At 30.6% G+C, this 25914-nt stretch overlaps 3 protein-coding genes across 3 annotated transcripts; 2 read left to right on the forward strand and 1 right to left on the reverse strand.

The window, feature by feature from the left end:
• Positions 1 to 502: 502 nt before the first annotated feature.
• On the reverse strand, positions 503 to 2992 carry LOC105761665 (protein POLYCHOME). Its single transcript, XM_012579539.2, has 3 exons — positions 2848 to 2992; positions 2347 to 2735; positions 503 to 1325 (listed from the first exon to the last, which is right to left on the reverse strand). The coding sequence occupies exons 2-3, from the start codon at positions 2731 to 2733 to the stop codon at positions 939 to 941; spliced, it is 774 nt and encodes a 257-aa protein (XP_012434993.1). The 5' UTR covers positions 2734 to 2735; positions 2848 to 2992; the 3' UTR covers positions 503 to 938.
• Positions 2993 to 16119: 13127 nt separating this feature from the next.
• Positions 16120 to 20908, forward strand: LOC105761664 (transcription factor bHLH48). The gene is given in 8 exon segments (XM_012579538.2): positions 16120 to 16914; positions 16999 to 17127; positions 17210 to 17275; positions 18583 to 18651; positions 19169 to 19240; positions 19844 to 19911; positions 19913 to 20004; positions 20491 to 20908. Coding segments are annotated over 8 exon segments (1020 nt in total). The 5' UTR covers positions 16120 to 16428; the 3' UTR covers positions 20529 to 20908.
• A 2747-nt stretch (positions 20909 to 23655) lies between these two features.
• LOC105761662 (uncharacterized) lies at positions 23656 to 24306 on the forward strand. The gene has a single exon (XM_012579536.2). The coding sequence runs from the start codon at positions 23728 to 23730 to the stop codon at positions 24040 to 24042; it is 315 nt and encodes a 104-aa protein (XP_012434990.1). The 5' UTR covers positions 23656 to 23727; the 3' UTR covers positions 24043 to 24306.
• The last annotated feature ends 1608 nt before the right edge of the window (positions 24307 to 25914 follow it).

Below are 25914 nucleotides of genomic sequence, written 5' to 3' on the forward strand. Positions count from 1 at the left end.
TTTATTATATTATAAACTAGGTAAGTTAGGGGTTTTATTAAAATTTTCAAATTTTAATTTAAGACAATTTTAAATCAAATCCACCTAGCTCAACTCCAAAAGATTTTTAAAATCCTCTATTTCAATTTTCTAATTATTTTTATTAATAATATATTAATTCTATTTCATTTGATTTATCAAAAAATATTCAAACTCGAAAACTCAAAACTATCCCATTTTGACTATAAAAGTCCACAACCAAAACACACCCTATCTAAACTTGAAGTAACCCAAATACAAAATAATCAAACTTGAAATGATTCAAATAAATAACTCAAAATAACATATACCCAAGATGTCACTACCCAAAAACCCCAATTGGTAAAACCGAATGATCCAACAACCCAAGTTCAAAGTATCCAAAATTATAAAAACTCAAATTGACCCGAGTCAAACTTAATCCCATCAAAAACCATCACAAAGCTTAGTATCATATTATGCAGAAGCAAAAATAGCCATATCATATCCAAAAGGCAAAAGCATTGCACCAATTAAAACCATAAAGCATATAGAAGCCATCCGTTCTAATGAAGCTTTGATAGTACATTAGAAACATGAATATAGAAAGCCTAGAAAAATGTGAACCAAATCCCAAAAACAAGGTATTTTTATCTACATGGATTGTGAAAGTTGAAACAAGAATCCTCCTATTCCTACCTTAATCCCTTCAAAGAATGAAGGATAGCAAGAAACTTAAGGTCGCTTGCTTACCAAGGTTTTAAACCATGAATGACCCCTTCAGCAAGGATTGAAGTAAAATTGCCCTCATGAACCTATATGGTAATAGACATTCAAGAATATGTCAAATTTCCGAAGACAAAGTGATGATAGAAAGTATCTATGCTATTCAAACATATCATCATCAGAGGATGATCATCAGCCAGCTTCCGTCAACATCATCACCGCATCGACATTAATGTTCGGACCTTGTGTTGTCGTTCGGCTTTTTTAGCACTTGGAGTCTTTTTCATTTTGCTTAGTTCTTCCATCACAGCTTTCTCCACTGTGTCAATGGAATTCAAGAGCTTCTTTTGAGGTGTAAGAAGCTCCTCCGAAGATTCCTCGGGTTTCTGGTTTGTGACATTGAGCAATATCTTCGATACATTCCGTACCGATGGAGGACAAGGCTTCAATCTAGTAGTTGAAGCTGGTGTTGAGAAATTGTGCTCGAGTTGAGCAACTGATGATATGTTTGAACCAAGAATAGTTTCATCATGTGGTGGTATTGGGGTCTCTACTATTTGGCCTTCACCATCCCCTAAACGAGCTCTCCTCCTTTCAATGGCCTGGTTACATCCTTATAAATTTCAGTGAAAAATAAACAAAAATGCATATACCATGAACTATTTTTAGGATCGAATCGTATGACTCCGACGAACCTGAATCTAAATTATGCTTCCCCCTTATAACTGAACCAAAAGAAATACGAGAAATTTTCAGCCTTTGACACTTAAAATGCAAACATTTCATTTGGTGAGATCAAATGCAATTATGGGATGACAATGAAACAGGACAGTATAACGAATAACAGTTGATGAAAGCGTTAAAAGCTAGCAAAAGAACTGAAAATATAAACCACATTCAATTACACAAGAGATAAGCAATGTGATACTTTTCATGTACTGTATGGATCCATGAACATTGGTATATATACATATACTAGTTTCAATATACCATTTTGACTTTATAGCTATGTACATATATAGCTTAATTTCTAGTTTCTTAATATAATATATAGATGCATGCAAATATAATTTAATTACATATAATAACATATTCATATGCAAATATAAATATAAAATATAAAATTATTAATTAAACTCAATAACTTAATTTAAATTTATACGAGCTAATACGGACTGATTGAGACTGATGTTGACCAAAACAATCCCAAACACACTAATGTTTTGACCAAAACTACTTGATACCGGTTTAAGGCTAAAATGGAACACACCCATCAATAGATTATTGACAACCATGATTAAAAATAAAAACAATTAGATTAAAAATCAAAGGGTACAAAAGGAGGGGGGTTTTTTTTTCAATGAATCAAAACCCAGAAATAAGAAAGTAAATTTAGTTCATTCAAACCCAGAATAAGCAATTTTTCATAGTAATACCAAAAACAAACACACTGCCTTAAATTTTTAAGTATTCGTTCATGAATGAACAAAATTTTAAGCACCAAAAATGGATCATAATTTCAAGAATCTATCATTACCAAAACAAAACAGAGCAATTAAACAAACAAAACTTAAAGAAACAGATCAAAAGCCAATAAATAAAGAAGAAAAAAGCGATTATTACCCTTACAACAGCAGTGATATCTCTAAGAGGAGTTCTTGGGTACCAAGAAGGTAACACACTAGCCGTACCACGACCTCTTCCACGGCCCAAAGGACTCGGTGTCACCGAAGCATTCTCTCTTCCGGTCGATCGATAAAGATTCCGGCTACGTCGAATACCGATTCTCGGAGTCCCAAAACTGCCACCTCGTCGGAGCCCTACACCACGCCCCGTCGAAGTAGTAACACCAACAACACCCATTGACCTACGCGTGACTGATTGTCGAACGGGAGAGCCTAAAAGATCCATCGATTCATCTGAGAGAATCCCCAAAGGCCCAGACCGTCTTCGAGCGAAGACTTCCGCTATATCAACGGCTCTCCCGAGTCTATCTCTTGACTCCGCCATTGCTGAAAAACAAGCAAATGGGTATCTAAAACTTCCCAAGAAAATGGAGAAAAAAAGAAGAAAATGATTGAAAATTTGGATTGGGTTAGTTCCAATTTGTAATGAACTACTTACCTTCGAAGAAATGGGGGTTTGCTTGAAAGGGTTTTAACGGTGATGAAGGGTCTCTTTGAGGCAGCAAAAGATTAAAAAAAAAAAAACTTTTGGCTCTTTGAAGACTGTGAATTTTGGCAAATTTTTCAAAATGAAAAATGGGCGGCATTATAGGCAAAGAAAGGAGCTCGGGACTGAGGGACTGATTTGTGATTTCAGCAATAACTTTTTAGCACGTGCGAGTCATTTGATTTTCAAATTTTACGTTTAGGCGCTTAAATGTAAACAAATATGTTTATTCTGGGTTTAGTCCTTCTATTATGCTGAAATTTTATATTTAATCCTTATTAGTTTTAGTCCCTTTCCTTTTTTTTATACATACTGATTACCATTTTTTTAATTTGAAAAAATAAAATAAATTTATATAAGTAACTATATGAATAAATATATAATTTAAAAATATAGATTTTAGGAAAATCATTTTAAAAGATAAAGATTTTTCCTGAAATATATATATAAGGATTATTAATTTATTTTTCATTTTAAATAAAACTATAGCCTTAACTTTTAAATTTCTTAAGTTTAAATTTGACTCAATAAATAATTTGAAATTATTATAAAATAAAATAATAAAATAGTTATACAAATACATAACATAATATATTATTAATTAAATGAATCATTCATAATTGCATCAATAATAAAAATAAAAATAAATTATACATGATGTTATTTTATTAATGAAATTATAATATAATATATTTTTAATAATTTAATAAATATTAGATAATTTCAAAATTTTCTTATATATTATTTTTAGTCTAATGTCTTTAATGATCATTTTCAATTTTCATCTCACCACTATAGTAATTAAATTCACTACTACCGCTAAGGGCGAAACTAGGGGAGAAACTAGGGGGCTAGCAAGGACCCCGGCCCCTCAAAATGAAAATTTTTTCATTTAGGCCTTTTAATTTATTTAAAATTTTAATTTAGTAAAAGTAAAATTAAACTTTGGTCCCCTTAAAATATAAAAATTCGATTTGATCCTTTAAAAATTATAAAGATATAGACTATTAAAATGGTGATATTGCATTTTTACTATCCTACAAATTATAATTTAATTTTAACCTCTAAACTCTTTTTCTAATTTTGCCCCTGGTTACTGCTGTTTTTAATCTCACCGCCTATCCAAAGGAAACCCAAGTAAGCACTCCAGTAACTTGTAATTTACCAAGTTAATTTGAATTCTAAGAATATAGATAATAAAGAGTTTAAATTTCCTTAGAACTCTATTTTAGATAAGTTTGATTTTGAGTGGTTGGTGCAATTCAATTTGTACTGTTTACTCAGCTATAAGTAAAAACATTTTGGTGTGTAAATTTTTAACGAAATTAATCAACTAAAACGAATTAGTTTAGTTAATTGGTCACCATCAAATCTAATTTAGTTAGGGATCGTTAAAGTTTTTCAAATTTTAGTTATTAATTAATTCGGTCTAAAGCGAGTAATTAACTACTTAACTGATTAATTGAATTTATTAATAATATATTGTAAGCCTAATATATTAGATAGGTCCAATATATTATGTAAGCCTAAAATAAAAAAATTTAAATTACCTTTGAATAATATAAGTTATTTTAATTATGAAAGACATTTTGTAATTTTCCTTGTTGAGTTAATGACTCAGTTGAGGTGACACAAACTCAATTAAGAACCTAAATAATAGTACAGAGTAACAAATAACAGCAATTAACATTTGAATAACACCTACTTTTGGATTTTATATCTCAATTATAGAATAAACTTATTTATTATATTAGATCATGATAACTCTACAACGTGGGTGAAAAATTATGTAAAAAGTATTTATAAATATTGATTAAAATAGAGAAAATATTTTTAAATAATAATTTATTATATTCAAATTTCATTAAGTGCAGTTTTATTTCAGGTTTAAATTTTTTATAATCTTTATAAAAAATATAAAAGATAAAGAAATATCTTATATTTTTAATATAAGAGTTTTTGTCGAATTTTTAATTGTATTGGTTGACCCGTGACATCAATTTAAAAATAGAATTAAATGTAGCATAAATATTAAAATTTCACTTTTATACAATTAAAAGTATATTAAATTTTGATTTATTTCTCCAAAATATATATTAAAATTTGAGTTTTATTCAATTAATTCGTGATATGTATATATAAAGCGATCAATATAACTAAAATTCAATATGGTATTTGTATTCTTTTCCTTTTTTTATAATTACTAAGTTACTATTATTTTTTATTAAAAAAAAAGGTAAACTTACTTAACTTTTAGAGCACTTTCATTTTGATCACCCAAAATCAAAGCTTACAAATTCGTCACTCAATTTTTAAGGCGTTTTCAATTTAATCATTGAACCGTTAAATCTTTAACGACGGTTAACTATATACGCAACATCATGTTCTCACTTTCATTTTGGTCACCCAAAAAAAATCCTTTTTAAAGCACTGATTGGGTAAAAGAGTTAAGGATTAAAGTGAAAATTTTGTGGGAACTAAAATAATGTAATAAAAATTTTCAAATTGTACTTATTTATCACATTGCCGAAAATTTTGGGTTTTAATTACAATTATTAAAAATGATTTATTTGAGTTTATTTTAATTTTGAAACATAAAATAAAATTTTAAGATTTAAAATAAGACCAAATTAACTAATTTAATTAATTTCAATATTATAGTAACAAATCGGTTAATATTATCAATGCATAAAAAATTTCTATAACTTATTTAATTGATTTTGATGTTCGAATTTTAAATTTTCAATATTAAAAAAATTAGAACTTTCAGCAATGGGATAAACAAGTACAATTTGACCATTTTAAAGTCATTATTATTTTAATTTCTACCTTTTTTCACTTTAATCCTTAATGTTTTTTACCCGATCAATATTATAAAAATGATATTTTGGGGTGATCAAAATGAGAGTATGAACATGATGTAGCGGGTACAAGTTAACTATTGTTAAATATTTAATGGTTGGGTCACTAAAAAGAAAGCACCCTAAAATTTGAGTAACGAAATTACAAAGATTTTATTTTGGGTGACTAAAATGAAAACATGCTAAAAGTTGGGTGACCAAAGGTAGTTTACTCCTAAAAAACTCTTATTGTTGAAAAAGAAAAAAGCCCTTGAAAGCACCATCAAGCCCCATGGGCCTTTAGTGTAGCCCATAGATATGATGATAAACTTATACCCGACACAAATAAATCTTTGAATTTTGCTATAAATAATTTTAAATAGTAAAAAACCCTTTTTTATTGCCAAATTATATATTTTATTGTATCAATAATGTTATATTTATATAAATTTTGATATTTTAATAAAATAAATATTACTATAGAAAATTAGAGACATTTTTAGTTTTAAAATATATATTTTTAATTTTTGTATAATTATTTCAAAATATTAAGATTTTTTAAATAAAATAATAATAGAAGTAGCTCTTATGTCAGTAGACATGATATGTTTGGCTCCCCAAAATTTGGACATGAAATAATACAGCTTGCTAATCATGTTTTCCAATCATTCAACAAAGTGAAGGCTTCACTGTTCATAAAAATCCAACCTCATCAATATGAGCTGAAACCCGATATAACCCGATTTGATTATAAAAAATTATCATGAATTTAAAATTTATTTAAGTTTAAAATAATTTGAATTTTTAATCTAAATCCGAAATAGCTAAAATAAGTAATTAAAAATTGAAGTGATTAGAACTCGAAATAATTCAAAATTTCAAAACTCTTCCAACCCAAACCCAAAGCTAACTTAAACTTTATATGAATCGAACCCCAAAATGACTTAAAATTGGTGGGACCATTAGTTTGACGATCCAATAAAAATCATTAAAATTCATAAAAAGAAAGAAAATAAAAATAGGAAGCTGGTTCAATTAGTCCACATCAGTTTGCGGTTCAACCGGTCTAATACCATTCTCTACGCTACTGTCCCGACTAATTCTCAATCCAACCAGTTTGACAAGCTGATCCGATCTGGTCTAGTTCAAACATCACTATGAAAAAGTAACTTGAAACTGAACTGAAAAAAGTCCAAAAAAATCCAAACAATAATAGTCCGACACGAAATTGAAGCCTCAAACTTGAATAGCTCAAACCTGAAACAACATGAACTTAAAATAATCTAAACCCAAAATGATCTTAATTTTAAAACTTAAACTGACCTGATCTAAACCGATTCAATCCAAAACTAATCTAATTCACTTAATTAACAAGTTTACATCCAAATTCGGAAAAATCGAATTTATCGAATCGATAATTCAACTTTTGAAGGGGTCTAAAACCAAAATGGGCCAAATATAAGAGTCAAGTCACATCAGATCAATAAGAGCAGCCAGTTGGAAAAGAAAAATAATGAACTGAAACCGAGCCCCTCACAAATCATTTAATGCGTCATAGGTCCTTGTAATTAGCCTTCAATTATAAAAGCTAAGCTATGCCATGAACCACAAATCATATAGGGATCTATGGTGTTACACAAATTTTGCATAGATAATTGCTCTTTTTCATTTTTGGACCAACGTGAAATTTCACATCTTAGGCTAATTTAGGGCCTAACCCAGCATGTCAGTGAGAGTACCAACTGAATTGATTATTAGGGTTTCAATCTGTCTTTACAAATATCCCTCTTCTCATCATTGTTGTGTGTTTGTACAACTTCTTGTTTAACCCTTTTCTTGTTTGTCAAGTTTCTCCTCCCCAAAAAATATTATTATTTTACAGTCACAATTCGATGTTATAATAATATTGTTATTTTATCATGGTAACGATGCTTAATGAAAGGAAAAATAAGTCTAAGACTTGAACACGATATGAGCTTCATTGCTGTTGATTTAACCGAGTTGGTTCATGCAGTCATTTTTAAGGCGTTAAATTATAGTTTTGGTGTGTTAATTATAATTAAATTTGGAATTTAATCTACTTTAATTTAGTATAGTTTGTTCATGTGGTGGATCTTGACATTAATTTTAGGGCTAATCAAGTATTCAAAGAAATTTAGTGAGGTTTTAATTAAAAAAATTAAAATTTTGAGGGGCTTAACGCGAGTTTCTAAAAATTTTGGGGCATAATAATAAATTCTAAAAACTTTAAAGGGGCCTAATACAAAATTTTCAAAAATTTAAGAGAGCTAATGACAAAGTTTCCAAATTTTGGGGGGCCAAGGCTTCCTGACCCTAATTACATTCCGTCTTTGATTTGATCCTTTTACTTCTATAATATCAATATTTAGATCTGTACAAAAAAAAAAACACCTTTTAACTCATAATGTTGATATAAATATATTTTTAGGTGTTATTAAGAAAAAAAATCGTATTTTAACAAAAATAGCTAACAATGTACAATAGTTTGAATAATAGAGGATCTTAATTATCTCAAATAAAAACACTAGGACTAAATCCGAATTTGAATATATTAGAAAGGCCCAAAGCATAATTTGTCCCGCACTCAAATTATTTTTTCTAATTCAAATCAAACATTTACAATCCCATCCCTTATCTTTATACTACACTTTTATAGAACAAAATAAGATAAAACCCTAAATGATTTTAGGTGAAAAATCATGCAATCCATATATAGAGAGAGAGAGAGTAAAAGATCATATGAAGCACAAATGAAGTTGAAACATGAAGTTAAAGAGATGTATGGGGACTTGGCCACAATTGGAGTCCATTGATGAGGTGGGGGGATTTTGTACCATGAAAGTTGCTGCAAACTGACTGATGCTCTGCAAATGTTGCCTATTGTTGATTGGTCTATCATTTTAATGGTGAAAAAAACAACAAAACCTAATTGCTTTAATGGTGATAGCTAAATGTAGAGGGCACAAATTTGCTAGTTGAACCCTAAAGGTAAGGTCATTGTTTAGTTTAGTGGTACCCCTAAGGTGTTAGGTTCCTTTAATGGATATCTACACTTGAATCATTGTGTGGGCAATGTTAAAAAATCAAACACATTGGTGGTCGAACTGGTTGTACTTCCGATTAAAAGTTTAATTAATTTAATTATTGGTTTGAATTACCTTTTATTAAGAATGGCAATAGAATGGGGTAGAGGTGGATGTTGTCAAGTCCATCACGCTTCGTAGTTGACATATTTTGTTTTATTATGAATATATAATATTGAAAATAACTAGCACTTTTATGGATGTTGGATACATCAATTCCGGTTTTGCACCGTCTCATCCCATCTTAATTTGTTTTTTGTTAATTATTTCTAATATTTTTAATCTTTTTAAAAAAATAAACATAAAATACAAGGATTATTTTTCTACAACACAATTTTACAATCTTACCCTTTTAATAGCTATATGTATAAATGTGTTCTTTTTTACAAGCGAGGGTAATGGAACGGGATAGAGACGGATGTTGCTAAATACCTCACCCCTCCACACCACTTACACTTTCCACTTTAGATGTCTAATCTTCAAAACAAACAGAATCTCTATGAATGTTGAATATATATCCATTATTGTCTCGTCCCGCCTACCTGAATTTGATTTTTACTAATTATTTCTAATATTTTAAATCTTTTTAAATGTAAGCAAATATTTAAATATAATTTTTATTCAAAAAAATAAATATAAAATATCAGGGTGTTTCTATAACACGTTTTTACACTTTTAAAGGTAAAATAATAATTCTATTCAGCAAAACAAAACGAACAAATAATTACCATAACCACTCATATCCACTGCCCAAAACAACATCCATTCCACCCCACCTCATCTCGTATCTAGTTTTCAAAAATATATCTACCTATACAAAATTAATCAGTTCAAAATACATCAAACAAACGATTTAAAAGTTACCATTCTTACTTTTCACCATACCTAATAATAATGGTATAGGTATATATGGGGAAGTTTTGGAAGGCATGTGGGCTATAAAGATGCCATATGAGGGGACCCTACCTTTGAGAGGTATTCTACAATGAAGGTATGAATAAAGGTTAAAAAAGATAAGTGGGAAAGGGGAGAGCCCCCCACCAACAATGGACTATTGTCTTCAGCCATTCATGGTGGCCATAGATAACGATACTATATGTCAACCACCAATCCATCGTGTAATTGATATTCAGTCAAACTTTTTAACTCTTTTAGCAACTCTCACCTTTTGTAATTTCTTTTCTTCATTATTACGTCTTTTTAAAAGCGTCGGGTTATTCGTCTATTCATTCGATATTTAGAGAGTTTAGACAAAAATATCAACCTCTAAAATATGTTTGGATAAAAATTTAAGCTTGTGTGGAGAATAAGTTGTGCTTGAGCTTCAATATTTAAGACTCGAGTCAAGGTTTTTATTAATATGGTTATGCATTGTAATAAACGATTCGATTGTAGGGATTCAAATATATTGATTATAATTATTGTTGGTACTTATAATTTCTTAAAGGAAAAGTTATGTTTCAAATATTTTCACAATAATTGAATCTTGATTCAAGAAAATTGAAGGTTTTTTTTTGTTTTTCAGATCACTTTGAAATTTTTTAAATGAGCTTCTTAAAATGAGTTTCCCATAAACAAGAGAATTTTGTAAGAATTGTAAAATTTAACTTTATAAGAAAATCGCTAAGAAAATGTTATAATAATATAAATAATAACACATGAATTTATGTATTTAATTACTAAGAAAAGTTTAAATATAATAGTGATCGACTTACATTATTGTAAAATTAAAGTAAGTTTATACATTTTATAATTTTGTATGAGTAATATTTTAATAATTTGGGTATGATTATGAAAATACATAAAAATATTTTTAATTTATGTATAAATAAATCGTATATAAAAAATTAGACAAACATTACAAACAAAACGACCTAAGCATAGTACTCCACCTAAGTGGGATTCATAATAGACCAAACCCAACCACGTTTTATACAAATTCCTTCCTTTTTCTCATTGTTTGATTGTATAGTTGATTTGAAATTGAGAATCATATTTCACATCGATTTTTTTCTATAGAAAAAATACACAGGCGTTTTTTCTCAATATTTAAAAAATTAAAATTTATCTGATCCCCTATTTCCAATAATTTTTGACAATCGACCGTCTAGTCTATCAGTAATCAGTAGCCATTCCTTTCCACCTCTCTCCCTCTCTTCTTCCTTTTTTTTTTTTTTTTTGCTTCCATTTCCCATTCTTTTGTCTCCTCTTCCTTTCATTAGTGGTTGTGTTGGTCGGATTCCTTATTGCCTCCCTACCATTTGTGACCTCCTTTGACTGACACCCACCTCCCTTTTTCCAATTTTCTCTTCCTCATGCCTTTTCATCTATTTTTTCCTTTTCCTTTTTTCATCAGTGTAATGGTTGCCTGACCAGCAACCTTCATTGCATACTCTTTTCTGTTCACCAAATTCGACTATTTTTTCTAGTTTAAAGGAGTCTTTTTCGGAATAATAAACCCCTTTGAGTCAATAGAGGCTCGTGTTTTCTCGAGTTCATAGTAACTCGTATTCTCAAGCCCAATAATGCTTGGCTAGCTTTAGTTCGTATCGACTTATTTTTTGTCTACGTTCGACTCACTATTTCTACCGTTGGTTTTAGATCTAGCGCACCAAGTCGTGAAGGTCAGGTGGCTGATGCCTAATGATGAGGCTTGTGTCTGAGATGTTTATGTTTTTCCTTTCTCAGTATTTTTTTCAAAAGGATTTTTATCAATGTGGTCTAACTTTCAATACTAGAGCCATTCACTCCTTTCCTTTAATTATAAAAATTTGTATATCAATACAAAATAATATGTTAAAATAAAATCAATTGTTAATTTATATAAAAAAAATTATATATAAAAACATTTTAAATATAATTAGGATAAAAGAAATAAATAAATAAATTTAATTTGATGGACTTAAATTTTATGTGCATATTTTTAATCCCTTATTATTGTTGTTTTGCTTTGATATGTTAAAAGCGACTCGTGGCCTAACTTCAAATGCTACATAATAAACTACCTCAACCACAATCATCATAAAAGGAAAAAGTTACAAATAAATAATAAAATAATTGTATTTATTATATTTTTTTACTTAAATAGTAACATTTGCTGTTATTTAATATTTAAAATTTGAATTTGAATTTTTAAATGGTGTAAGAAGATTAAATAATAAAATTAGGTTTTTTTCATATCTATTAAGAAAATATTTTATATTAAAAAATTATTCAATATTTAATATAAGTGGAGTAGTAATAAGTTTGTATTTTAATAAAATATATTTTTTAATTTCTTAATGTATCTGTCGGAGCAAGCCTAGTAACTAATCATTCGCGTTTTGTAAGCCCATTAAGGGGTAGATGCTGGTTAAAAGATTTAAAACTGCTCCATACCCAAGACGATGGTCGAACCCTCGGCCACCGATTAAGGTAGGAGAGAGACCTTTGCCATATTTAATTGTTTTATTTAAAGATGATGTAAAAATATGAAAAGACAAAATTATCATTATAATAATATTATTTATAATTTAAAAAGAGTGTTTTTGTAATTTCATAACTGAGTTTGCATCACTCTTAACTAGGCTACCAACTCAGTAAAGTACTTAAATAATATTATAATTATTGATTAAATTCAAGGATTGTCATATGGTTCTTGAATATGATTCTCTCCGGGTTCGTGGTTGCCCTCTCAACAATGATATTCTCAAGACTTAAACTTGAGCTTTTTTCTAGGGAGTGTAATGTGCTTTATTATTGCACCCAACGCTTATTGGTTAGTCCTTAAATTTTAAAACATTTTAATTGATTCTTCAAAGCATATATTTCATACCAATCAGGTCGTTCCATTAATTTAATGATAAATCGGCGTTAAATGCCAACTTGAATGTGATGCGGAGCACGAACGTGTTAGATTTAAGAAGACCATTTTTTTGGCTAGAAGATTCAAGTTGTCTACTTAATACATAAAAATGTATTTAAAATTTGATCCCCATATATATATATGATATTGGATTCATATATTTTAAATATTCTCGGAGTTAGTATAGTGATAAATGACAGTGTTGTTTGAGTCGGACTAGTTGGTCAAACAAGTTGGATCGAAAATTGATTGAGAAATTGGTTTGAAAGTGACTTTAAATCGATTAGACTGAGAACCGATATGAATTAGTTGAACTAATTAAAAACTTGTCGAACTAATTTTTTAATAATTTTTAATTGGGCCAATCAGGCTAGTGAACCAGTGATCTAACCGGTCAACCACCAATCCGGTTTAAAAAGTAATGATAAATGGTTAAAAATAAATGCAAAGAAAATGATGGGTCATAAAAAACAGTGTCGGGGTTGGTTTGTGGGCGGTCCCCGCCCTATGGGACCGATCCAGTGTCTTAAGCCCCACGGCTCGTCCTACCGGTTCCCCACATCGGTTTCATTTTTATTTATAAACAGTTATATTTATTATTATTTTTATAATGTACAATATTAAAACTTTCCCTTAAAAAATAATGCCTTCCTTATAGTATATATTATTTATTGCTTCATAGCCTTCATTGGGATTCTTGCATTTGACTTCAATTTTTTTTTTACATTTAATATAATGTTTTTTCTTGTTTTAAAAGATAATATATTTGATTATATTATTTTATTAATATTAGTGTTACTAAATGTTATATTTATCGAACCGATTAGATTAAGAATCGGTCATATATTAGTCTAAACAAAAAAGTTGAATTGGTTAAATCGTAAATCATTCTGAATTAGGATAAAAATTGGTTGAGCCAAACGGTTGAACATCAATTGCATTGTAAACGGATGGCTTGATTGATTTGACCACTAATTTAGTTTTAAAAACCATGACATTAATTTAGAGACTATTATTTTTATTTTGGGTTTCTATGCAATGGCGAAATTAGAAAACTTTTTTAGAAAGCCGAAATTAAATTGTAATTTTTACGATAGTAAAAATATAATTTTACTATTTTAATAACCTATATCTTTAAATGAAATTTTTATATTTTTAGGAGAACTAATGTGTAATTTTATCTTTACTAATTTATTTTAAGGGGGCGGGCCCCTACCAACCCTCTAATTTTGCCCCTATTTTAGTGGCGAATAATAGTGTTGTTGAAATCAAACTAGATTGGTCGGATTAAAGACCAATCGATATACCGGTTTGTAAAAAAATTTAATCGATTTTTAAGCAAATTGTTTGAAACTAATAAAATAAATTAAGACAAAAATCGATGATTGTACCGATCTATCAATTTTTAATTTTTTTATTTTATTAAATTTTACGTATTTAACTATTTTAAATACATATTTAAATTAAAAATTACTGGTTTGAACCGTTAAATCACCAATATTTATTTTTAAACATTGGTGGATGGATTGTTGATAAGTGAATGTAAAAGGATAAATTGTTTTGAAATTATATAATTGATTTTTAAGTAAATTACATTAATATATATTTTTAATTTTGTTCATTAAACTTTTAATTTTAGTATTTATTTAATGTTTAATTAAACATGAATAAATATATTAGCATTTGGTTTTATGGATCTAACTACCTTTAAAATTACATATTAATGCATTTTATTTTAGTGAATATATAAAATTGATACATTGTTGATATACATATAATATGTATAAAACATAAATACTATATATAAACATTGCCATGCATGTCATCACTGAATGATGATCATCTTTACAATTTTAATTCTATGTTTTAGAAATTAAGAAAAAAATATTAAAGCACTAAAATTTTAAAGCCAAATAAAAGTTATATAAATATATATGTATATTTATGTAACAAGAGTTTTTTTTTTAAGTGTAACAGTAAGTTAAACTTATAAAATTTTGTATTTAATTATGTTAATTTTAATAACTAAAAGTATTATAGAGGTTTTTGTATAGACTTGTTCGTGGGTTAGGTTGTCCGTTCAGGTTCGAAGGCTCGTCAAAAATTTGAAAAGGTTTGGACAAAAATATTAAGCTTGAAAAATGAGTCAGAGCAAAAAAAAAAAAGTCTTATTTAAAATATGGGTTGGACTCGGGCTTGAATATTCAGGGCCCCCAAGTTTGACCCGCCCTATTTTTAAGTTTATAATACTTCATATTATGTTGTTTAGAACACATTAAACAATAAACCTATACTAAATATGTAAAACTAATCTAATGTAAACATTAAAATAATATTAAAATGACTATATAAAAAATTTTAATAAGTAAAAAATGTATAAATTTATTAAATAATAAAACAATATAATATAATATAAATATTTTTAAAAATTTAAAAAATAATATGGGCGGGTATAAAATGGGTTTGGGTTAGTTTGTTGCAAAAATGAGTGATTTGGACAAAACTTTAGACCCATGTTTTGGGTGAGGCCGAGCTTAGACAAACGTAAAGTATATTAATATCATGTTTAGACCCGACCCGAACCCAACCCAACTCGGCCCATGAGCACCTCTACCATTGTATTAGGAGTTAAATTACATTTTATCTCTTTTTAAAAAAAAAAGGCAAATTACCCCTGTATGTTAGATCAAAGAGCAAACTGATTAAAAATAGATAAAATTTTTAATAGAAAGGACCGATCTACTCTTTGGTCTAATATCCAATGACAAAATTACCAATTTAAGTAAAAAAAAAAAGGCAAAATGCAATCTAACCCCTAATTATGTTAAACGTATTATGCTACCATATTTGCACCCATACCTATTATGCTAAACGTACGAGTTCGAATTTCGCCATTACGCATCTGTGCAAACAATCTTGGCTCCTTTTGTTGCGATTCTTCGAAATGATAAACGACTAGTCATGAAATTTGTTCTATTTTTATGAGTAAGGATTGAACTCCCGACTACATAGTTAAGAAATGCGGCGAGCAACCACCACATCACACATATGATTAGTATGTATATATATTTTAGTATGTTATTATTTGAATAGTACGATTCAATGAGTCAAGCCTGATTCGAGCTTAAATTTATATAAATAAAATATTTTATATTTAAATAATTTTTGACGCATTAATAATTTACATATATAACGTTCAAAATACTAATATATATTTGTTGTTATTATTTCATATCATACCATAATTATTTATCATAAAATTAAGTCGAACCGTTCCTTATGTTATCATAAAATTAAATCGAACCGTACCCAATAAAACTTTCTTTCACTCTCAACGAACTGTACAGTTGGGGCAGTACAATTTTAATAATTTAGTTCGAGACTGAGAGTCCCACTTTCGTCTTTCTCTTTCAATCCTCTCTAAAATTAGAAATAAAAACAAATTTATTTATTTGAAAAAAAAAATCCCTGTTTATTATTAAACCAGACAAACCCAGCTACGTTGCTTTCTTTCTACTTCAAATGGCTGTGAAATTAATATCTCTCAATAACAATTAACAAGTTTTCTATTAGCTTGAGCTGACCGCCATTGAAGAACTAAATCAAAGCTTGTAAAAAAAATATTTGAAGTTGTTAAGAGTTGAAATTGGGGTGAATTAAAGGTGTGGGTGTTTTTTATTTTAAAAGAATTGAATTGGGTTTTTTTCAGAATTTGGATTTTGGGTTTGTTCTTCGTTTTTCTGCTATGGAGTCAAACGCGGGGACATTGGAGACCAGATCTAATAAAACGGCGTTGGAAAGGGAGGAAGTAGCGGCACTTGAATCGCTACAATTTACCGACGAAATCCACTGTTTGATGTCGGCTCCGGCGACCGACAATGCCAGTTCCTTCACGGCTTTGCTTGAACTCCCTGCTCCCCAAGCTGTTCAGCTTATTCACTCTCCGGATTCGGCTAAGCTCATTGCCGCTCCAGCTCCGAACGTTGAAGATTTCAAAGGCGGGTTTCATTTCCCTTCTAATGGTGGGCTAATTGAACGAGCAGCCAGGTTCTCCGTGTTCGCCGGCGAAGGTAATAACAAGAGCGACTCGCCTGAAGCGACGTCGAACATTTCAAGTGCAAATCTCCAGAAGGCAGTCAAGAGTGAACCGGCTGAGACCGACTCGTCTCAGCCGTTAATTTCCGATCCAACGGTGGAGAACCGGGGTATCAAGAGAAAAGACCGAGAAAAGGTGAAATTTTTTATATTGGGTTTCTGGGTGTTTCAATTTCGATCCAATTAGCTGATAAATTTGTTTTTTTTTCGAGCTTTTTAGGTGAAAGGGCAGACGAAGAAAAGCAAAACAACGGTGAAAGAGAGCTCCGACGACACCGAGAAGCTGCCTTACGTTCACGTTAGAGCTCGCCGGGGACAAGCAACGGATAGCCATAGCTTAGCTGAGAGAGTAATTTCCTAATTTTCCATAATGATTCCTTAATTAATCTGCTTATTTGTTTTAATTAAGCTAATATAATCTTTGTTTTTAGGCAAGGAGAGAGAAGATTAATGCACGTATGAAGCTCCTACAGGAGTTGGTACCAGGATGCAATAAGGTCAGTTCAATTTGGATTATTTAGTTCATTAATGATTAATGATTTGATTATGATTATGATTGTGTGATTAAATTAAGAATATTTGTCTAAATGGGTACCACAAAAAAGTAGGATTAGTGGATTACATCTTTTGATTATATTTCTTTAGTAACGGTTTTTGTACTTCGTCACCTTTTTGCACAGAAAAGAGAGTTACTTTTTGCTATGGGCACGGCTCTTTGATAATTTTAATGTTCTAGACCTTTCTTCCGTTGTTGGGTGAGTTTGTTAGGAGTCCCTTTTGAGGTTAACATCGTCTTTTTCATTTACAAACCGAGATAGTAGTTGCTGTTTTAGTGAAGGTAGTAAATGAAAAGAAGCTAATCTAATCTTTTGAATTGATGTTTTGGATGTTGAATACATCGGTGGAAAGGATGTTTGTTGCTAAAATGACGATTCTAGCCTTCGACGATAAAGGGAGAGAATTTTTTTATTCATGTGGAATGCTAGCTGGACATTTATCATCAAGTGCCCCTATGGACTTTGTCTAGTGGCTTGTTAGATTAAATGTCTTTTTGGGGTCCCCACTTTTCATTGATGTAGAATAGTTGCTAACTTCTCTTACAAGTTCGGCATCCATACTCTTATGGGATAGCAAGAAAAAGGATCACAAAAGAAAATGCCTTTTCTGTATGCCAAATGCTTGCCTAACTACATGGGGACATGATGTGATGGTGCATGAGAAATTAGTTTAATTGTTCAAAACATAATCTTCGTTTATGTTTTCTTAATTGTTCACAATATGTTTTCAACAAATGGGTGTAAGTCATTTTCTTGAAGATGTGACCACAAATTCAGTGTAAATTAGATGACCTATAATTTGAATGGATTTGAGATGCCTAACTGTTGAAAATGAACGAATGGTTGATATTAATGAATTTTTATTCGTTGATACACTTAGTCTTCCATTGTGAGATTGGAAATCTTTTGCTTCTGGTTAGCTTTATGTTTTTGTTTCGTGGAAACAATCTGGAACTTATTTTATGATGATACTACTTATACGCAGCCAAGTTAAACTTATATCACCATCATGAAAGTTTTTAACTTTTCGAACAACCAGATTCTAGGTGGATGCCCTTATAGTGACATGTTACCAATATATTTTATAACTTACCACTATCAAGAGCTTTGGTAACTATGCTTTTGTGTTCAATTAGGCTCTAGAAGTTTACTGCTCTGGAAAGCCTCGTAGTTTTCTTTGTAGGATCATATGAATTCAATTATATTGAAGCCTTTTTATGATCTTAAAAAAATACCATGTGCTGCAGATTTCGGGCACAGCGTTAGTTTTGGATGAAATCATCAACCATGTGCAGTCCCTACAACGTCAAGTGGAGGTGAGGATTGTGCATCTTGAGCATCACTTTAGTTTTTCTCATGTACCGTTCGGTTTGAACTTGTTAAAAGAAATCATGAATTCTTGATATGTTCTGAAGCATTGCAAGTGGGCTAATAAGTGTAGTGAAAGCCACTTGATGCCCCCCTATTGCTACCCAAAATCTTTGGTAATTTTTTTATCATATAGTTTTTAAAATTTGTAGCGTCTATTTGTTCCAAAATCACTTTCAAATGACTATAGATGTGAATTTGGCCTGAGATTAATTGTCTTAAATATTTGCCAAGACAAATTTCTAGTCCACCTTGCTATGATTTGTCTTTGGTTCTTCTTATGAACTTCCTTTACTGGATAAGTGGAAGCATTTGCATGGCCTCTGAACCGTAACTGGAAAAATTTGCTAAATTAAGAAAAGATCACAGTAGATTGGCATGTTTCTTTTTATGTTTTATGCTGCAGTTTAGATGCATTTCCATCCCCTTGGTCTTATTCTGGTTTTCATGTTTCTTTGGTTGCAGTTCTTATCAATGAGACTCGCTGCAGTGAACCCAAGAGTTGATTTCAACTTTGATAGTGTATTCACGGCAGAAGTAAGTATAAGGCACCTTTTTTCGTATCTGTTGAGCCTATAGTTCAGAATTGAAAGCTCTTTTCGTGATTCTCCCAGTTCACACGACAAAAATAGCTCTGCAAAGCTATGTTGCTCTAGCTCTTCATTTTACATGAAATACCTGTGTCTGACACATTCGGGTATAAGTATAGAGATATAATCCTTCAAAGACCCTCCAAATACATGGAAAACCTTATCTGTGTCAGGCGCATAACTGAGTCCAACACTCACACTCGAGTCTAACTTAGCTGCAAAGCATTTAGCCTTTGCAAAAGCACTTATATGGTGGAAATTTCTTGTAAAATTCTCTTTCATTCTGGATTTCTTGTTTATGAACTTGGTATATAGATGGTTAAAGCCTAAATGGGTTTACACTTTAGTCCATGGCTTCTTCCAGGGGGTTCCTCCTCAGTATCTTAAAGAACTACTCATTAAACTGTATGATAAAAGGAAGTCTGTCAGTTGACTGTATAACAGGTTATGTTGTGTATAAGCATCTATAGGATGTCGTATTTTCGGGTTGTCTGTTGAGTTTCTCTTCTTAAAGGCACTAACATGTTTGATCATCTTTCGTTATGTGTAGAGTGGATTTTTTATGGACAGTAACTTTTCTGGCATGGTTATGCCTATGATGTGGCCCGAGATTCAACTTTCAGCAACCTGTTTGGGGGAGAGAAGAAGTCTGCAATAATTACTTAACTCCGGAGAACTTGCTTTTAAGCTATGATTCCTCTGCAAACTCAGGTAATTTTCTCGATACCCTTAATGAGTCAACCTGACTTGTTGATAAGTTTATTTTGGTAAAAGTAGTAAAGTACCATGGAAGCTTTTGTTCTAGGAGCCGAATTGCATTTTGCTCCCTCAACTCAAAAAATGGGCAGATTAGCCCTTGTATGTTAAATCAAAGTGCAAACTGGTCCTTCTGTCATCCATTTTTACAGTTAAAAATTGATTCCAGTACGTCAGAATGACTTACACGTGGCTTGTCATGTATCACTGTCTAATTATTCCGTCAGTCATGTCAGGTTTTAACAATACAAATGGATGGAATTTTTAACAGAAATGACTTATATTCTTTTTGAACTAGCATACAATTACTAATTTGTCCATTCTTGAGGGGGTAAAATGCAATCTGACTCTTAATACAAGGGCTTCTATGATACTTTTACCATTTATTTCATGCCATGTACACGGAAAACAATACTAACTCTATATCCCAATTTTGTACAGTGTCGTTGCACTCAAATCAATTGAAAATGGAGCTATGAAGTCCGAAAGAAGCTCAAAATGGTTAGATTTATCCAAAAAAAAAAAAAAAAGTTCTAATGATAGCTAGTATTGTATATATATTATATATATATATCAGAAATTAGCAGGGAAGTAGAGGAGAGGCCTCACCATATATATATATATCTTTTGGTTTCCATGTGTTCTATTTAGCCGACTTCAGATGGAAACCTTCGATTTCTAAGGACTGGAGACATGAAATCTCAGTATGCTGTCATTATATATATATATGTTATATACTAACTCGGAGTCATTCAATCAAAATACTCGGTTTGAGGTTGATTGATTCATATTGTAAAATCATAGAACAAACTATGATGATTCAAACTATTATATGAAGTCTTGGCTTCTTTTGTTTCTATTATTTGTTGTCATCTTTAATTAGTCTCTTGTTTTCTTTTTATCCTTTGGATGTTGCTGTGTTTTTGCAATGTTGTGAACTGATTTTAATTTAGTGTCCATTTGAATCAGTTCGGGTTCGGATTAGTCGGATTATTTTCTTTAAGAGCCTTAAAAGAGTAACATTTCAAGATTCAGGATTCGAGTTTTGGCTATTGCATCTCTCCTAATTTGTAAGCATGCAATGGTAAAAAAAAAAAAAAAAAACCTCGAAGTTTTAAAATCATTTGTATTCCCACGTCATAAAGAATAGAGAACTTTCGTATTTAACTAGTCAGATTTAAACTCGCTTTTATTTGTACGAAGATAATTTAAACCTAATATACTTAAAATATTTCAAACTTAAAGTGATTAGACTTAAAAAATTTAAGCATCAAAGTTGAATTTTCAAATTCAAAACAATTTAAACTTAAAATGACTTGATTATGAGATAATCAAATTTAAAATTGACGTGATTTAAAATAACCCAAAAATTTAAAATCCGAATTAACAATTAAATCTAAACATATTCATTTAGATATCCAAGTTTCAGCAACAATATCACAACTCCTCATCGTAATTTTGTCTAGAGGGTTTAAATAAAAATATTAAATCCTTTTGTTTTATGTTGCTAAGTTATTTTATCAACAAATCACACGAGGAAGAAAATTACAATGCCTATCTCTATTAACAATCAAAAAGAAAATACTTTTTAGCGTATTTCAATCCACATTTTCTTGATTGTTGTAATGATAATGATATCAATTGAACTAAGGGTCCCTTTAGATGGGCATTTACCTCTAGTACGGTGTGTTTAGCTTTCTTTTTATCTCATGCAATAATATCTAATCTCACCGTTGCCACTATTTTTACACTAACTGCAAATAAACGTACTATCCATCCAAATTGGCCCTAAGACTTACTCAACAAACTTGAAAATTATAAAGAATAGAGAATTATATAATTTTGTTGGCATCTATAGTCCCAAATCTCTTGTACTGGTTTTGAGCTAATAAGGAAAAAAATCAAAACAAAAAGAAAATATAATAAGGTTAATATATTATATGATACTTGAGTTTAGTTTTAATGTTTAATTTGGTACATGGGTTTAACTTTAGTATTTAAATTTATACTTATTATACCTTTACTTCTCGGGAACAACCCCTCTGATACACTCCTCATCATGACATCATAAAGGTCCTACTTACCCTTTTAGAACATCCTTTTGAGAACACTTGACTTAATACTTGTGTGAATTCTACTCACTAATTGCCATATCTAATTCCAACTATCATGTACCATTTGAAATGATTGAAAGTATGTCCAATTGCCACCCTACCTACGCCTATAGTGGCGGACCATTTGGCCACTTGCCTCTAAACCACTATTAAAAACTTGAGACTACAGCTAATGGTATAAAAGCCAACAGTTTTGACAGAAAATGAGACAATTCTCTCTCCTTCCATTCTCTTCTACTCTCTCCTAAGACATCCCCTTTTTCAACTTTATCTCTCGATCCTAACTTCATTGCCTTTGCCCATCAACTTCGTTGGCTCTCATCTTGCTTTGAGCGAGGTAAATCACCCGTCCTCACCTTCTCCCCCGCCTTGTTTGATCCCTACATCAACAGTATTTGAGTTTTTTTTTTTGTCACAATTAAGCACTTGAGTTTGGTTTCAATATTCAAATTGGAAATTGAGTTTCTTTTTGTCCCAATTAAGTATATATGCTTTTCACTAAAGAACATGTGTCAAATATTGTTTGGTTTGGATACTAAATTGAATTTTAAAACTAAACTCGGGCATCGAATTGAGAAAAAAAACTCACGTACCAAATTGAATATTAAAGTCAAACTCAAGAGTCAAATGATGTATTAATCCAACATAATCCATTAAAATTTATATAAAATAAAAATAATAGGGTGTTAAGAAATATATATATATATATATATATATATATATATATATATATATATATATATATGATTATTATAAATGAATGCTTATTAGAATAAGAATTTCAATCTACGATTTTGGAGTATCTTATTATTACAACTTTGCTGTGCATTAAAATTAGAATTATATATATAATTTTCCTTCTTATTTTTATAAATATAAAATATAGAAAATATTTTATCAAATCTAAAATTAATTCAAACTGTTGATCCTATTTTCAATAAAGAATACATATTTATTTTTTATCACTAAATTATTTAAAAGTTTTTATTTAAGTTATTATACTGTTAAAATCGTTCTTATATGACATTCTCTGTTCGCACTGCATGCATCAATCGAAAACTCTCATTCCTCTTCTATTCTAAAATTCAAAATTTTTTTCATGAAATATATTTGAACATCAAAATCCGCGAATCAAAATTCAAGCAATTTTTTTCTCCAATTTCCGACACTAACCATCAAACAACTTGGATATAAGATATGTTTTTCTACTCGTCGATGGATACTGATGCATCATACCTATCGTAGAATCGTTGTTTGGAGCTCGCTAGTCTTACTTTAAAGAAAACTTAACAACCCATTGACTTAAATTAAAATTTTCGAATAGTTTAGTGACTATTTTGTAACTTTTTAAAATTAATTGATTAAAACGTAAACTTGCTAATAGTTTAGTGACTTCGAGTGTAGTTAACTCTTATTTATTTTGTTTAATCCCAGCTTTGAACGATGTCGTATTAAGTGATTTCTCACTATCAGGAATCTAATAACTAACCAAATAAAACCCCCCAAAGAATCCCCAAATTCACCCTTGATCTTTCAAGGCTAAGCCACCACCACCACTACCACGATGGCCTTGACCACCATGCTCCGCCGCCGACTCTTCTCCCGGGCTTTCTCCTCCCATGAAGGTCCAAGCCGGTGGACGACGCCCGGTCACCAGGAACGACCCAATGGTTACCTCTTCAACAGGACCCCACCACCTCCAGGCCAATCCCGTAAATGGGAAGATTGGGAGTTGCCTTGCTACGTCACGAGCTTCCTCACCATCGTCATCCTCGGTGTTGGTCTCAACGCCAAGCCCGATCTCACTATCGAGACTTGGGCACATCAAAAAGCCCTTGAAAAACTCGCCGCCGAGTCGCCGTCATCTTCTTCTGACTGAGATGTTTTGAAGCAAAGGGATCTGGGGTACGGATCTTTGCGAACGCTTTTGATTTCAATGTGTAGTTCGAATAAAAAGACGGGTTCTTTTTTTTTTTTTAACGCTTGTAGTTGTTGAAATTTTATGGGTTTTTAATTTTACGTTTTCGATGATGATGATGAAGTCGTTGGCTTATTGGGATCGTTGTCTAATATTTACTTATCGAGTTTCAATGGATGTTCAAAAGATTTTGAAAATAAATTAGGTTTATTGATCCTGTATTGATATGCCATTGCCCTAAAATTATCCTTATAAATATGGAATTTCATAGAAAAATGGTACAGTAGTTAGTTTAGGGCTTAACTTTCTGGTCCTTTTGGATAGTTTCTAAGAAAATCTCAGTTCTTTGCTGTTTATAAAATGTGCTGTTTAAACAAAAATTGGGGTATTTTTTTTTTTTGTAACGGGTGAAGGATCTGTAGTTAAATTTTTATGGCTTTTTTTAGTTGGAGTTACGCATTCGATGATGAAGAAATCATTGGCTTGTTTCTGATCATAATCTAATGTTCAGAAGAATTTGAAAATAAGTTGGGTTTATTTGCAATGTATTGATATGCTAGTGCCTTAATGCTATCCTTACAAAAATGGAATATCTTAGAAGAATTGTCTGTAGTTAATTTAGTGTTTAACTTGCTGGTCCTTTCGGTAGGTTCTATTTTCTGTTGATAAATGTATTGTTCAAAGGGCTTGTAGTTGTTGAAATTTTATGTGTTTTTAATTGGATTTATGCTTTCAATGACGATAATGAATTCATTAGCTTGTTTCTGTTCATAATCTGATATTTACTTATCAAGTTTCGATTGATGTTCAGAAGAATTTGAAAATAAGTTGGGTTTATTTGCAATACGTTGATATGCTAGTGCCCTAAAGCTATCCCTATAAATATGGAATATCTTAGAAGAATTGTGTTGTAGTTAGTTTTGTGCTTAACTTGCTGGTCCTTTTGGTAGGTTGTATTTTCTGTTGATAAATGTGTTGTTCAAAGGGTTTGTAGTTGTTGAAATATTATGGGTTTTTTAATTTGATTTATGCTTTCGATGACTATGATGAAGTCATTAGCTTGTTTTTATGCATAATCTAATATTTACTTATTGAGTTTCAATGGATGTTCAGAAGAATTTGGGAATAAATTGGGTTTATTGATATGCTTATGCCCTAATGCTATCATTACAGACATGGAATATCTTAGAAAAACTGTTCTCTAGCTAGTTCACTCTAGTGCTTAACTTGTTGGTCCTTTCAATAGGTTTGAAGAAAATATCAGTTCTTTAGTAAATTAAGAACCCACATTTGACTAGAGGTAGTATTATGGAGTAAATGAATATGGCATATCCGTAAAGGTTCCGAATGTTAGAAGTTACGCAAGGACAGTATTAGGGAAAGACGGGTTATCAGTTGACCCCTTACGGCTGTTGGGATGGGATCTCTTTTTAGGTATTATTACTATTTAGTTTATTGAGGCAATATGTAAGTTGTATTCTACTTGGTTTTTATCAATGAAGCTTATGGTACAAAGGAGAAAAAAAAAAGGAATGATTTATGTTATTGTTATATGTGAAGGGCCATACATTAGTGTTGAGCATTTAGTAGTTAGTATAATGAAGGATTATTGACCGATAGGATTGTGATAGCTTCGATTCTTCGGTTTTTGGAGTACTCGTATCCATCCTATATGTGGCATGGGAATAAGAATATGATCCTTTAAATAAATGGAAATCTCAGAGAATTTTGAACATACTTGTGTTTGACATGTATGGTACGGAGGAAAAGACTACTTTACTTGATAGAATTGTGATTGAGAATTTAGGAGTAGGGGAATACGTTGCAGAGGAT

Source organism: Gossypium raimondii, chromosome 11 (assembly GCF_025698545.1).
Source record: "Gossypium raimondii isolate GPD5lz chromosome 11, ASM2569854v1, whole genome shotgun sequence".
Lineage (NCBI taxonomy): Eukaryota > Viridiplantae > Streptophyta > Magnoliopsida > Malvales > Malvaceae > Gossypium > Gossypium raimondii.